This window comes from Paramormyrops kingsleyae, chromosome 1 (genome assembly GCF_048594095.1).
Source record: "Paramormyrops kingsleyae isolate MSU_618 chromosome 1, PKINGS_0.4, whole genome shotgun sequence".
In the NCBI taxonomy this organism is placed as follows: Eukaryota; Metazoa; Chordata; class Actinopteri; order Osteoglossiformes; family Mormyridae; genus Paramormyrops; species Paramormyrops kingsleyae.
The window spans coordinates 30,819,061-30,834,302 of NC_132797.1; the positions used below are offsets into that span (position 1 = coordinate 30,819,061).

At 41.0% G+C, this 15,242-nt stretch overlaps 1 protein-coding gene across 1 annotated transcript; it reads right to left on the reverse strand.

Moving 5' to 3' along the window:
* Nucleotides 1-647: 647 nt before the first annotated feature.
* dsc2l (desmocollin 2 like) lies at nucleotides 648-13,129 on the reverse strand. Its single transcript, XM_023840407.2, has 17 exons — nucleotides 12,972-13,129; nucleotides 11,802-11,892; nucleotides 10,848-11,047; nucleotides 10,634-10,738; nucleotides 10,044-10,199; nucleotides 9,809-9,953; nucleotides 9,217-9,371; nucleotides 8,981-9,115; nucleotides 7,439-7,624; nucleotides 6,826-7,073; nucleotides 6,289-6,431; nucleotides 5,702-5,920; nucleotides 5,183-5,404; nucleotides 4,281-4,390; nucleotides 3,482-3,739; nucleotides 2,412-2,620; nucleotides 648-2,108 (listed from the first exon to the last, which is right to left on the reverse strand). Exons 1-16 carry the CDS (start codon nucleotides 13,005-13,007, stop codon nucleotides 2,423-2,425), a joined length of 2,607 nt encoding a protein of 868 aa, XP_023696175.1. The 5' UTR covers nucleotides 13,008-13,129; the 3' UTR covers nucleotides 648-2,108; nucleotides 2,412-2,422.
* Nucleotides 13,130-15,242: the final 2,113 nt, after the last annotated feature.

Genomic DNA, 15,242 nt, shown 5'->3' on the forward strand with positions numbered 1-15,242 from the left:
TGGGGTTTCCTTCGCGTTCTCCGGTTTCCTCGTCACAGTCCAAAAATATGCTAAGATCAATTGGAGTGACCAAAACTCCCCGTCTGCGCAATTTAATTTATGTTAACAGAAATTGGCATTTGAACTAGTTCAAATTCTAGCTCTCATTGAAATGAATGAGAAAGACATTTTGAATATAACAAATTAAAACTAAATTTCCAATACCAAGAATTGGTCATTTTAACTAGTTAAAATTAAATTTCTGAAATCAGAAAGACACATTATAATTAGTTTCTACCGAATTTCTGATATTAAGAATATGCATTCCAACTAGTTAAAATTGAATTTGTGACATCCTGTAGAAACTAATTAAAGCTACAATGACTTGCCATACAAACCTGCCAAGAGAAAGCTGGTTTCTCATCAGTGGTCACAAATGAATCATAGGTAAGTCATATGCAAATGATTTCCTTGTATTTGTTGCTTGAAATCTAAGCTTTTAACAAGCAACGTTTGAAAAAGTTCTGAAGAATTCTGAACAGGAACCAAATGGGTGCAAGTTGTAATTCAGTGAAGCAACAGTTGAACCCTTGAGCAATTTCATGGTGAAGTATCCATGGAGGCTTTATCAGGTTGGCAGAACAGCGTGTGGATGAATGGAGTGAAACTCGAAAAGTGATGCCGATTTATTTCATTGTTTTAAAAATACAGTCAGGGCTTATTTATAGTTACATGAAAAACAATCATTCTATGTTTTTTTTTTATTAAATCAGATGTACATCTGTCATTTTTACCTTTAAAGGAAGTATACATCTTTTAACATAAAATTATGAATTCCTTCATTTTCAGTGCACTAAACATAAACATGAGAATGTACAAACCAAACACAGAAACACCTTAATTGGCCATTTGGTTGCTTCTGAGTAAACTTTGCGTCTTGTAGCAATGGCACTCTTAGATCCCAAACAATGCATCATGCAGAGACAGGAGGGTGGAGCGCAGTCCTTTGTCGAGTAAAACTGTCCGCAGGGACTGTGCGTCTCCAGCCTCTACAGTCACGCACATGCGACATTCTCGCGCTGAGCCCTCGGGAACAAAGAGTAGCCAAGTAGCTTATGTTGTCAGGATCCAGACCTATTTGTTTGAAATGACTTAAAATGTATGTTCGCTAACAATTAAGAACTTTTAAGATGTCAGCTTGTTGCCTAACTTGACTTAGTACGTTTCTTCCCCGAATTGAGGCTAAATAAAGATGGCACCTTATTTTAACTTTAACATGACCAAGTGACTAAAATGAAATGAAAGAAACAGACATTTATAAGCACTGAACCTACTTTAAAATAAAAAAGAGGTTTACTTGACTGAAAAATATTGAAGGTGCAGATGGTATATCAAATTTGAATATTTCTATTTCTAAACATTTCCGTTATCAGTTACACACATACAGCGGAGCCAGTTATTTGAGAAGAACTGCACAAGTAAAAAGGTAATGAACAGAGTTCGGAGAAAAGGTACAAGAGGTTGATACTTTTGTTTCTTGTTCATCATGCTCAGTTTTTAGCCAGAGGAAGTAATAGACGTGTTCCCACAGATTCAGAGCAAAAGCACCTTGTAAAGAGCACATTCTATACAACAGCCAAGAAAGATAAAAGCAGACATTCCAAGTGCCAAAGCGTAAAAAAATACGAACAATTTAACACAACTTTTCAGTATCTAGATCTGAAGTCATTAGCACAACTAATTAAAATAAAATAAGCAAATTCAAAGAAAATAAGAAAATGCAAAAACATTTAATAAAACACAAAAATAACAAATAATTAAAAGCATAAAACATGAAGAAGATGCAAAAACATTAAAATCACAATTGTTTTCTCATTTCTTGGGTTGTCTTTTTTTGCAGTTTCTTTACGTCCATTTTGAAAAAAGTCATTCAAAATCCAAGTGCCAGACATTAAAAAACAAACATTAAGAAAACGGAAAAAAAAAGAAAATGCAAAAAAGAGAGTGGAAACAATTGTGTTTCATGTTGTGACATTTTCTTAATGTGTTGTGTTTTGCATTTCCAGGCCACAGCAGTATCTCTCTGGCATAGCTCTTGTCTTCATTGAGCCTCAAATCCAGTTAGGACACTGGAAAGCCATTCAAAGGTTTCAGGGGACTAACACAACACATGTCACCAGCGGCTGAGAGTCTCTTGTAACGCAGGAGTTTGAGTCCCACTGAACTGCTGTTCTGACTTAAAGATTCCACACGCAACACTGCACTGTACATTCAGAGGTCTTTTACCAACTGACTAGCTTTACAATCAGTAACCAATATATACCACGGGGGGGATTATCAGCAGTGTGGTCGGGCTAATTGCATGAACCCCCCCCCCTCCCAGTTCCAGCATCCCCCCACCCCCCGAACCCATGACAAGAGAGAATTATTACCCAGTTGGTCCTCATTTCTTAGTGCAAACGTCCGCCAGCGTTCTGAACTTAGGCCCCAGAGAGTCCAGGAAGCCCAGTCCTTGATCGTCTCCCATTTCACTACAGCAGCCCACCGACCCGGCCAGGGAGCCTTGGCCCTCGTAGCCGTACGTCCTGAGGAGGTCATTCGCATAACGGTCCTCATCCTCCGTGAAGAAGTAAGTCAGCTTCTGTAATTCACAGGTGAAAAGCATTACTGACACGTCCAGGCAGGAGATAGCTCAACTCACTGTCGACTGGGGGGGCGGGTAGGTGTGGCACTGGCCCCACCTGGAGAACATGCCCCACTGGGAAATTGCCCATTTTGCCCTTTCCAAGATCCGCCTCTTTACTGCCCTTTCTGAATAAATTCTGCTCATTCTCTCATACCTGTTCCCAAGCCCAAGGCCCTGCCCAGTTTCCAGCCCATTCCAGGAACGGCTGTATTACTTCACCCCCTGTCTTGTTCAGTCCATCTTCCCTCCCATATCCCAATGTAGTGCCATGCTGATCTCGTTAGCAGCACAGTGAGTCTCGTTAGTTATTATTATCGTGAGAAACAAGGCAGGTGGGGTTATTGCGTGCTGTGGATCAACAACAGCCTTAACCCATGGCCAGCTGGTTATTTTGCTCTTGAGAGTTTTATTTACACAAAAATGTTCTGAGGGCAGAACAAAAAAAATGATTGGTTGGTCCAACCTCCTCCGGTTGCTTGGACGACCTCCTTTACAATATGATTGGTTCTCTCTCTTAACCAATCATTTTTCCTTCTGCTTACAGAACATTTTTGTGTAAGTAAAACTCCCATGAGTTTTTATTTTACTAGTTACTACTAATCAGTAAACCAGGCAGTGACTGTTACCCTTCGTGAACAGTTGGTTTTGTTCATCCAATCCAGGAAACAGTCTTACTGATGGCTTTGATTTAGCACCCGATAAGAATTCACATGGTTAAACGCAGCACATTCCTGTGAATAGATTTCTTAACAGTAGCCTATGTTTTAAACTATTATGAGTGCCAGCATTCACATAATGTATGTATGAAAAACTTGCCTGGTCAAGAAAGCGCCCATTTGTCTTCCAGGTGTGTAAGTTGAACTGGCCGGCATAATCAAGCTGGTCCATCTCCTCCTTGAGGACACCAGAGTTGGAGTAAATGCCGGTGCCGACTCCGGCTCCGACTCCAGCTCCGGCTCCGGCTCCGGCTCCTAAGCTTTGCGTCCACGTCGGCTGGAGGGTTCCGTTCGTTTTACCCACATGGGAGCCTTTCAAAGACCCGTCCACAACACTGGACGGAACTATACCAGCAGACTAAAAAAAAAAAAAAAAAAAAGTTAAGAGATTTAAAATGAGCTTTTCATACATTTGTATGAATTACTATGGTCTCGCACTGTACTCCCATATCAAGTGCAGTCAATTTTATTTAGAAAGCACATTTAGAACTAAAGCAGTTAATCAAAGTGGAGTTCCATTCCCAGAAATAGACAAAATAAATACAGAAAATAAAAAAAAATTAAAAAGTAAATAAACAGGCAAATAATAAAATTAATACGACAAACACACTTATGCTAGCCTAACAAGCCAAGGAAAAAAGATGAGTTTTTAACCCGAATTTAAACGTGACCAAAGCTGGACCCAAGTAAGACATTTAAGTTGCAGGGAAGGCATTTCAGTACCGAAATGTGGCACGAAGATCAAACACGTTTTGAGAAGAATGAAATAATTGCTTGCAAACGAAAACACGCCCATGGTGCACATTCAGATTTGAATGAAATGGTAACATCGGTTTCGCACATAAGCTGGGGATGTGTTAAGGCAGACGGCTGAGCTCAGGGCTTGGGGGTGTCCTTACCACTTCATCGCCAGGCCCCTCTGTGTTGGATTTCAGCAGCATGCCGCCACTTGCGTCGTCCATCAGTATTTTGTCTTTCTTTGTAGTGCATGTGAACATTAACAGAAGAGCTACAAAAAAAACGAACGATGAGCTATGAAACGGTGCCAGGTCCAGCCCACCCCTGTTCGGGGCCCTAAGCAAAATTTGATGAACCTAATTGTCATTTGTCACCTTCCTTCCCTTTCTGACAAACTCATCAGATTGGGGCCTCCTGGTGGCCTCCGGGCCCCACGCAGCCGCGTGGTTCGCTTATGCCTTGGGCCAACCGTGATCGGTGCCAATTATGAACTACTATTTAGATGTCAAACATATCTGTCCATATATTACATTATCAGTTGGGTACCCAGCTCCACCAAAATAATGTCACAAAATGGTGGAACGTTATTTAGCACTTCAGTCAACAGAGTCTGACAGAAATCAGCCGAGTGTGACTATCGGCTCTGCACAAACAGGGACAAGTCCGGGGGCTGTAATCTCCAAATCTCCAAAACATCTCAGTACAAACTCAGCACAGCAGTATGAAAATCTCTGCATCCTACCAAGCTTCTGGTATAAATGTATGTGTATGTATACGTAGATATGTAGATGTAATTATTTATTTATGTGTGTATAAATCAGAAAAAAACACAGAAGCAATAAAATGTGCAAAAAGAACAATAAAAATGTGCATAGTACACTATTTAGGATACAAGAATATTGGTGCACCAGCAATAGACAATAAATAGTGCAACAGCCAATTAGCTTGAATTTCACAGAATGTAGTAGGTCATCCTGGCATCATTCGCCTACTATCTCATCCATACTTAGATATACTGCTCATGTTACATACTACATTTTGCCTACTACACCCCCACACTCACCGAGCAGTGCTAGCAGAAGCAGCGGCAGCAGCAACGCCAGGAAGCCCAACCTCCCCAGGACTCTGGACGAATCCTGTGATGAACACGCTTCCTTTACACAGTGGCAGATTTTAACATTGACAGTCTGCTCCTTGCCCTGGCCCTGCAGATCCTTGATAGTCAGGGGGACTTCATACTGCCCCTTGGGAAGGTCCTGGGCGGGCACAAGGACCGCGGACGTGTCTGGGGGGGGAACGAAGAGAGAGTCATGATGGTGCTGGTCAAGGACAGCATGTAGTAGGCAGTTGGGCAGAGTTCTCCCCAAACAGAAGACATTCTGGTTAAGTGGACAACAGGAGAGTTCCAAGTCCAGCCCCACCTTAAAAGGTACCCACAGCTAGTGTACGACTGGCTGATCCTTGAGGGTACCGCCCCAGTGACAAGTAATTGTACCCTCAAAAGGTACAAACTGTTACTTTTTTTCTGACAGAGCCAACAGTCATGTACGGCACATGGATGTGTTCATGATGGATCCCATACTTTTGATGTCTGTAAGCTGCCATTTGCCATCTGCGCTTCCGAGCTGGAAGGTGAAGGGTGCAGAGAAGGGGGGGCCGTCCCTGTCCTGGGCCTCCACAATGGCCGTCCCCAGCTTTTGGTTTGTTTCACAAAGTATCAGGTCCTTCTTGATTACCTCCGGCACATTATCGTTGACGTCCTCTATCCTTAACGTGATGGTCCCGGTGGAAGATTTTTTAGCTAGAAAGTCACAATGAAACATTTTTTGCAACATTTAAGTTGTCAACACTACTTAGAAACACATACAAAGCACTCAATTACTAAATGTACTCCACTATAAAATTGAAATACGGAGCCATCTAAGTTTTAAAATACTTTTTCGGAAAAGGGTGTGGTTAGAAAGATTTATTAGATTGTACATATTTCATTTTTATATGTTCAATTTACTACTAGTGCTTATATGTTTTACTACTAGTACTCAATTTACTAGTTGTAACTGAAGGAAATGTATGGGTCCTAAGGCTAAATCAGTTAAGAACCACAACTTTTAAAATATCAGTTGCTGTATACTTTCTTTTAAATAACACCGTGATCATAACCAAACTCACTCTCGTCGATCGCTTTCACGGTCACATTGTATGTCCCGTTTTTCACAAACGTGGCCTCCCTGTCCAGGGTACCCGTGGTCCTGATTTCTCCAGTAGCCTCCACAATTTCAGTCCATAGGGCGGGGTCGGACTGCTTATAGTACCTGAAGAATTCACACAAAGCAGGGGGGGGTCACAGCTATTCACATTACACAGCACGGGAATACGCAGCGGTCCATCGTTTGCATAACAGCACGCTGAACACATCCTCAGAACAAAGCCATGTCTTAAGATGCCTTGCATCATGTTTCCATCATAATCCTTTTATAAAAAAATTTAAACCCATAAAAAAACTTATGATCAATCCCAAAATTTTGATATCGCTTCACAACCGAAGAACTACGCGAGGAACAAAAGATATCTGAACTGTTTTGCATGACACCCCAAAGTAAATTCCTCGCATGTAAAAGTACTTAAAAAAGTACTTGACAATAGATAAACGATTCCGATTCTAACCCTGAATGACTGGTACACAGGTGGGATTCTTAAGGTACGTACCTTATTCCCTTGCTAGTGTCTGTGTCTGGGTCGATTGCCGTGTAAGTCCCAATGGAGGTTCCTTTGGGCACATCCTCCTTGACACTGATGACCAAGTTCTGTGGCCTGAACTCAGGACCTTCGTCCACATCCCTCACAGTGAGGTCCACTGGGACAGTGGCCCATTTGGCGTTAGTCCCCTCCAGTTTGGCTTCGTTCTGCGCGGTCACCTCCAGCTTTGCGTTCTTCGTCTTCTCGTAGTCAAAGGGCTGTGACACGAGGTGACAATGGTAATTAACTTCTTGTGATGGAACTTATGTGCAGCATTTATGGTCATTATCTTAGAATCTCAAATCAGACCACGTGGTCTACGTCCACGATCTGCAAGCATAACTTCTCAGAGCCTGAAACTTTGGTTCAAAAGTTTACAAATGTGCTCAAGGTAAACATGTAACTTCAAAACAATGCACCTGAGAGTTGTGTACTTGACATCTTTGTATGCATTATCACAGCAGAACCCCAAGTCACATTGTTCTCTCGTCCTAGATATTTACTTCTACTAAGCATGGTTAGCTGATATCATACGCAACATACCTAGTGTTCGGAAAGAGTGTAAATATTTTTCTCTTCTGACCTTAACAACACGAAGGAGTCCCTCATTAGTCTTTGGGTCTGTGTCAATCCTGAAATTTCCGGTCTCATTGCCCTTGGTGATGAAGTATTGTGCTCTCCAGTTTGGGGTGTTCACCAAGTCCTTGTCATCCACAGGGAGTCGTAAAACCATCACATCTGCTGCATTTTCATCAATACTTGCTTTGTACTGCAAGAAAATGTCAAAAAAAAAAAAACAGTGAATATGCTGTTCCACCAACAGCTGAAGCTCATACTGTACATTCAGTGGTACCTCAGTTCTCGAACTCATTAGAACTCGAATTTCTTAGAAGTCGAACCAACCAGTTCGAAAAAAAATTACCTAGAACTCGATCTGAATCTCAGAAGTCAGACCATGAACACTGACCTAAGATAACTTGTACACGCGGGGAAATGAGTCACGCAGCACGTCTCTTAGCAGAAACAAAGGGTAACGCTTCAATCCCAGCCTCGCATTCGCTGTGATAGCATCGTGCATGTTTACACTAGCTGAATACATATAGACAGTAAAAATACATTTAGACAATGATAGACAGTAACAGTATAATTATTATTATTATTATTAATACATTTAAAAATAAAGATTTCTTATTATTTTAATATTAATAAACTATTAATACATTTAATTATAATAATATTGTTATGCCCAGCGGGGACGGAACGGAGACAAAGGCGCAGACACCAGGGTATCGGGGAATACGGGGTTTAATTACAGGTAAGGCAGGCAAAACGCAGACGGACAATACAATGACCGGACTAGGGAAACAAACAAATGCGGACGAAATACAGAGGACTAATGACAACAACCAGAAACAGCTGATCACACAGGGATTCCACACGGGATTAACGAGGGGGCGTGGCACACGGAAGGAGCGGACGATCGGGGCAGGACACATTGTTTGGATGCATTTATTTTCTTACTTTAAAAATTACTGTTTCGATAAATGTGCTTAGAATTGTTTAGTACAGTATATGCTCTTCTTGTTTTGTCCGGTTCAAGAACGGATTAATTTCGAGTTCTGAGGTACCACTGTATATCCAATTAGTCAAAAGAATGATGAAGTCCACTCTGGATAAATTCTATTCTTAGGCCATTTTCTTCTCTGATTGTATCAACAGCAGCACTATGTTTGTTAATAAATAACTGCAACTGCTCCCCACCCAAAATAAATACAGTGCAATGATTTTCTTTACATAGAAATTATACAGCAATTATACAGGTAGGCAGATTACTGAGCTTATTAAAAATCAGAGCTTGTCTGTGCATGCAGAAATCTGTATTTCAAAAGAAGTGATGACAAATCAGGGGTGGTGTGTGGCTCAGTGGGTCAGGACATTGGGCCTGTGATTGGAGGGTCACCAGACCAAATCATACGATCGGCAAAATGATGTCACCATTGGGCCCCTGAGTAAGGCCCTAACCCCCAGCTGATCTTGGGTGTGTCTGACTCTGTCTTTTCAATTGTACATCATTTTGGATAAAGGTGTTTGCTAAATAAACATAAGGTAAAGAAAACAGCCATACTGATGTCGAGCTGAAGACGGGTGGGTTATCGTTGATGTCTAGCAGCGTAACTGTCGCTGTTGCAGTTGAAAATAGGCCTTTGGGGTCTCCGTCCATGTCTCTGATTTCCAGAGGAACAAAATGAACGGCTTGAGCCTGAAGAATGCATGTATATTATTAGTACTGTTTTGCATTTAAGCCTTTGCATAGTTAAGATACACATAATAATAGGTAAATATTTAAGCTAAAACCCTTACCTCTCTGTCAAGCACAGTGGTTGCAGTGGAAAGCATACCGGATCTCGGGTCAATCGAGAATATGTTTTGGTTGTTCAAGATTTTGTGCCTGATCTTGGTATGAATTGTAGTAGGGTCATCTCGGTCTGTAGCGTTAATTATTCCCACCTGAGTTCCTGCATTGACATGAAAAAGTTCATGTGGTTGATCCTCAGAAAATGTGTCAGAATGTCAACAGCAGTGCTATGTGCAAACAAGAGAGATTTCACTCAGTCTCACATTGTATGATCTGCGTATAAGCCAACAACTTAGTTCTCAATTAAATCACCTTGTGTTTTCCAGTGCTTAATTACAAATGCCCATGACAACTGCAGCCACCCTCGGTTTGGAAGCGAAGTGCCCATGAGGTTTCTGACAACTTCTACCGTTGCCACCTCCAAAGGATCATAAATGGGATTCCCCCCAGGTCACCAAAATCTACAGAGGGGCGAATCCCCCCTCCAGTATATTTGATGACCTGCAGGAGACTGGTAAAATTTTATCTGAGGTGAGCAAACTCCCCCCCCCCGCCCCCCGACATTTATTTGTGGCCCCAGGCCTGAGTCTTCCTCACCAGCATTGCTCTGCTCCAACACAGAAAAATCCATGGGGCCAGTGAACTCGGGTGCGTTGTCATTCTCGTCCTGCACATTTACCGTGATGTACAAGGGTCTGTCTGTTTCAAATCTGTTTTGTTCATTGTATGCTCTCACCTGAAACTGAGGAAACAGAAGCGTGGAAACTCTTACTTTTTACTCTATCGTACTGTCCTAGAGAAGCAGGGAGATTAATTCAGATTAAAGGCTTACGATAATCTGGGAATATTGCTCACGATCCACGGGCCTGTTCACTCGGACCATCCCCGTCTTGGGATTGATGGAGAACAGATCTACGGGATCCTCCGTGACCCCTGGTCCGCTGATGACATAGTACACGGTGTAATTCACCGAAGAATCTGATCCAACCTGTTTGCGAGTAAAACAGCCAGTCACTGCTAAACGGCAAACCCAAACCGAATCTTTAACGCTGAAGACCTCACATTAGTTTTCATAAATATATTTTCAGTTTGTGAAAAGACATAAATTCATTCCTGGGCATTGGTTTACTGTAACACAACAATCAACATTATAAAGTGGACGAGCCATAGTTAACACATTGTTAGAAGCAGAAAACTCATTATCCCTGAAGAAATCCTTGTGATTACAGGCTCACTCGAAACGACAGAAAAAAAGACAATACAAAGTACCACATACATCAATACTGTATGATAATAAGTAGAAAATGTGAAGACGGTAATAAATAGGTGGTGAATACAGTGACAAATACAGAATATACTGCACTAGAAAGATAAATAAATACAAAAGACAACAACCAGAAAAGGTCAATAAAAGTCATTTACAATTTCGACATCCTTTGGAAAAGGTGGTTTGTCGTTTTCTCTTATTAGGAAGGGTAAGGGACTCCATCGACGCTTTGACCGCCTTAGAACTCCATTATTGGACACCTTCAAACACAAAACACATGTCTAAATGAAAGTAATTTTAAAAGCCAGTATAAAGTATTTCAGTTCCCATCTGGATAAAGTGAAAGCAGAAGTGCCCTATTCCACCTGCCTTTCCAGCTTTGTGCGTCAGGATGACCTCTACCACCCTATTTAGGCTGGTTCCATCCTGAACCAAAATCATGAAGGTTCTCCCTCTGAGCGGCACCCTCGTAAAGCGCGAGGCTGTAACCGTCCCGTCCACCTGCACCTTGAAGTCTGGATCGCTGGTTGCCACCAGCAATTCCTCCGTGCCACACTGCTCCAAATTAACTAAATAAAATAACATGAGTTAACTACTAAGTTATTAATAGTTAATTTTTCTTCATTATAACTAAAATGACATAGTTCATAAGCATTATACAATATCATATATTTTTCAGTGTGGGTCATTCATTTATTCGTTTTCTTTCACTGCTTGTCCTATGCAAGGTCGTGGGGGGGTCCGGAACCTATCCCGGAAGCTATGGGCACAACGCAGGGAATAACCCAGGATGGGGCGCCAAACCAAAGCAGGGCACAAAATATTCATATGTACGGACTGTTTGGCAATTCCAATTCACCTTAGCACATTTTTGGGCTGTGGGGGGAAACCAGGGTACCCAGAAGAAACCCCACAACATCACAGGAAGAACATGCTAACTCCACACCTTCTACATACTAATGATCAAATTGGGACGTCTATACCCAGTGCATATTTTAATAAAGGTTCTTGACAACATATTTTAACACAATGATAATGAAGATTTTTTTGTTTATCCAAAGTTTGCAATGTCCCATACAAGCAATTTTAAAGGTTAAGAAATACTAATAATCAGTGCATACCATCAGCGTGATATCAGAAGCATAAAGACAACAAATCAAATCAAATCAAATGAGTAAGACATGAGCAAGACATGAGTAAGTTTTTCCCACTTCACCCAGGCAACACCAACTGGTTTTGTGATAAATGACATTTATCAACATCCACCATCCTGAAAAAAATAGTACTTGCCAGTAAACACAGACAAATACTAACGGGTACTACCTTTGCAGACTACATATCCAGGGGGGATTTCCTCAGGTACATCTACCGTTATGGAATGTGGAATACAAGACTCTGCATATCCACATAGCACCTTTGGAAAAGGAAGAATATATAAAATTATATAGGCCTATATATACACATCTTTCCCCAAATTGTGTACTATACTCCACTTACAGTGGAAATATTCTCGTTTAAATGTTTTATTTCCTTTGTGCCTACGTTTTAAAAATGCTTTCAGTAATTTTACACCTGAATAAAAGCTCACACAATGTTTCTTGAATCATTTATTAACTCATTTATAAAACGCCTGAAGTTTTTACCGTATTAGAACCCTCAACTACAACTACACAGAATCACCCATGACTCAACACTAGGCCTACAACAGCAAAATCCACAACAAAAGCCACTTCATAAACCGTAATTCAGCTTTACCTTTGGAAAACAAAAAGTTGCGACAAAGAACTTGAATGTGCGAAATTAATGCATCGTGCGTCACCTAAGCAGTGTTGCTGAAATGTACGTAGAACAACCTGAGCACTCACGCAGAACCCCATTCAGGGATGGAACTTCCGGGTAAAAAGATATATTTACTTATATCACTAATGTTTTAAAGTGCTTTTTTGATTATGTATTTTTAAAATGTAGCCTAAATTATTTTAGAAAACTAGTATTACCGAGAAATAGCCAGGTCATGAATCCGGTAATGAACAAGAGATAAATACTTTTTAACAAAAAGAAATAAAGAATCAAAAAAAGAAAATGAAGTCATGCGGCTGTTAAAATTGCCGTACCGCAACTATTAAACAAGTATAAACAAATACAAAAAGTATCTGTTGAAATGAGGACGATCACACACAGATCGTGTTTCAATGTCGGTCTGGCGACTTTCCGGCGAATCCGAGGCAAAATTATCTCAAGGAATTTGGTTTAATCGTCAGTCTTATTTTTACTTTATACCTTCACCTTACATAGCAGAAATAAACCTAAAATCGAAAGCGAAGTCCATACTTCACTCTGAAGATTTCTGCTATCATTAGTTACGAGTTTATTTATTGTAGGTGAATATTTATTGTAGGTGAATAGATGTATCTGCTGGATTTTCTAAGGGTTTGTTGATCTTGGTGATTCGAAATGTTATAAAGGCCTACAGAAGAAAAACATTGTACTTACAATGAAGAGCACGCTGTAGAAGCTGGCCTGGACCATCTTTCAGTAAGGTCCTAGTTTGCTGGCAATCGCGTTACAGAGACTGTCACACTGCGTTGAACAGCGAGATATGGTTGACATTTGAAAGCCGAGATGATGTGGGTGCGGCTCCAGGGAGGAGGCGCGTATTATAGGTGTGCGAGTGCGCATTACTTTTTTCGGTGCACACTCCTTTTTACCTGGAGAGGTGGCTCCACCCGGGGCATCCTCCCGTTTTAATCGTCTCACAGGAATGCTCCGAAAGACAACAAAGTATGAAAGGCTAGCGGGTGTAAAACTGTTATTGGGAAGTGCGAAATGGGTGCCAAAAATGACTACACACTCTGAAGTCCGCAAAGGCGTCCCGTCTCGTTGGAGGGGAGGGGGAGTGTGTCGTCAACACAGAGTCCCAGCATTACCTGGGTTGTGGAAGGAAACCACACAGTTAAAGCTGCACAACAATACACAGCGAGCGTCTCACGCAGCGGAGTCTGTCAGCAAAAGCACCCAGCGCCGTGACTCATTTATCGCTGCGGATTGTGTAAGCTCTGTGAACCTTGTACCTTCGGGTATTTTTTTTTATTTCAAAACCAACAAAAGCTTATTGTTCAGAAAATGATTCTTCTAAGGTTACAATGCCACCTGCCTGTGACACCGAAAATTAAGTTGTACCATTATTGACCATAATAGTCGCATGTGCATCTGCAGTTGAGTTAATATGGCCTAATGTAAACCGGCAATAAAACGTTCATGAAGAATTATCAGGTGTCACAGTCTCCTGGTAATTATTATAAAGGTTTTCTATGACATTTTTCATATATAGTAATTAAGCATTGTGCCTTTAATATGATTACATGAACACTGGGTTGTGTATTATTCTCATATTTAAATTCAAACATTTAAATTTTTTCTACATTTCTGGCACACAAGTTGTATAACATGTTCAAAGTCGTCTTGTAAATGTAGCAAAATTAAATGCCCACCTATTCATATTCCACAACGGGTAATCTAGTACACATAAATATAAATACATACATTTGGAGAACCGTAGTAATATATCCTTAGTTGACCTCACCCCAATTTTTTTGCATAAAATGGTGTATACCCAAATAAACATTCTGAAGTTTACTCTAAGTAACCTACAGGTATATTGCAGTATACAATCATGCACAAATACCGCCACAGCACTGCAATATTCTTTATACATATCAGACAAAAGACTGAAGAACGAGGTATGAAGAACACAAAATTCCAGTTAACGGACTCCGCCGCGTTAATAGCGCTTCGATTCTCTGACGAATGTCAGTCCGCATATTTTCTTGAGCACTGCAATTGCTGTTGCTTTTGTCTGTGTCTGTGTGCGATTTAGAATGGGCTATCGGCTGAACAAACTGCATGGGTAATAGCTGCAGAAGTTTACCCATACACGCTTGGAAGGGAGATTCCATTATTTTTAATTCGTTTTAACTATAAAATGTATTTATGGTTTGTTTTCTGTGCGAAAAAATATTAATTTGGAGAACGTTCTGCAGACATTTCAAGAAAAAATGCGTGGAATAAAGGTTTATATGTAATGAATAGATCAATGGGGGCGGCACGGTGGTGCAGCGGTTTGCACTGCTATGGACCCGTGTGTGTGGGGGGGGTCCGGTCCTGCCCCCACAATCCAGAACATGCTAAGGTGACCTGGAGTTACCAAATTGTGTGTGTGTGTGTGTGTGTATTGTGTTTATATTACATTGTATGTATTATTACAATGTAATAAACACCTGTTATTTTGACGTTGTGTACAATGTAATAAACACCTGTTATTTTGTGTGTGTATGTGAGACGATTTGACACCTAGGGTTGCCAACTTTGGTCAGCTGGCTGGCATGAGATTTTCAGTCCAAGACAAGTCTGAACACTCATTTACCTTGTAAATAGTCTGTATGGTTTGCAAACTACTCCAACGCTTTTGATGTAGTTCATTTTAGGTTTCTAATAGAATAACATGTATTTGCTGCACGGTTTCCTGTGTGACCGTGAGTCTGAAAGCGTAAGTGTCACGCCAGATGCGTGAGAGTTGGCAGCCCTGGACGCCCCATTCTGGGTTGTTCCCTGCCTTGTGCCCATAGGCTCCAGACCCCCACAATCTCAAACAGGACAAGCAGTTACAGGAAATGGACGCAATTTTCAATGTGTTCATTCAGGGAATGTCTCCTGATAACTTCTTGCTTGATTTACATAACTGAACCTTTTTGTTTAATGCCTCCT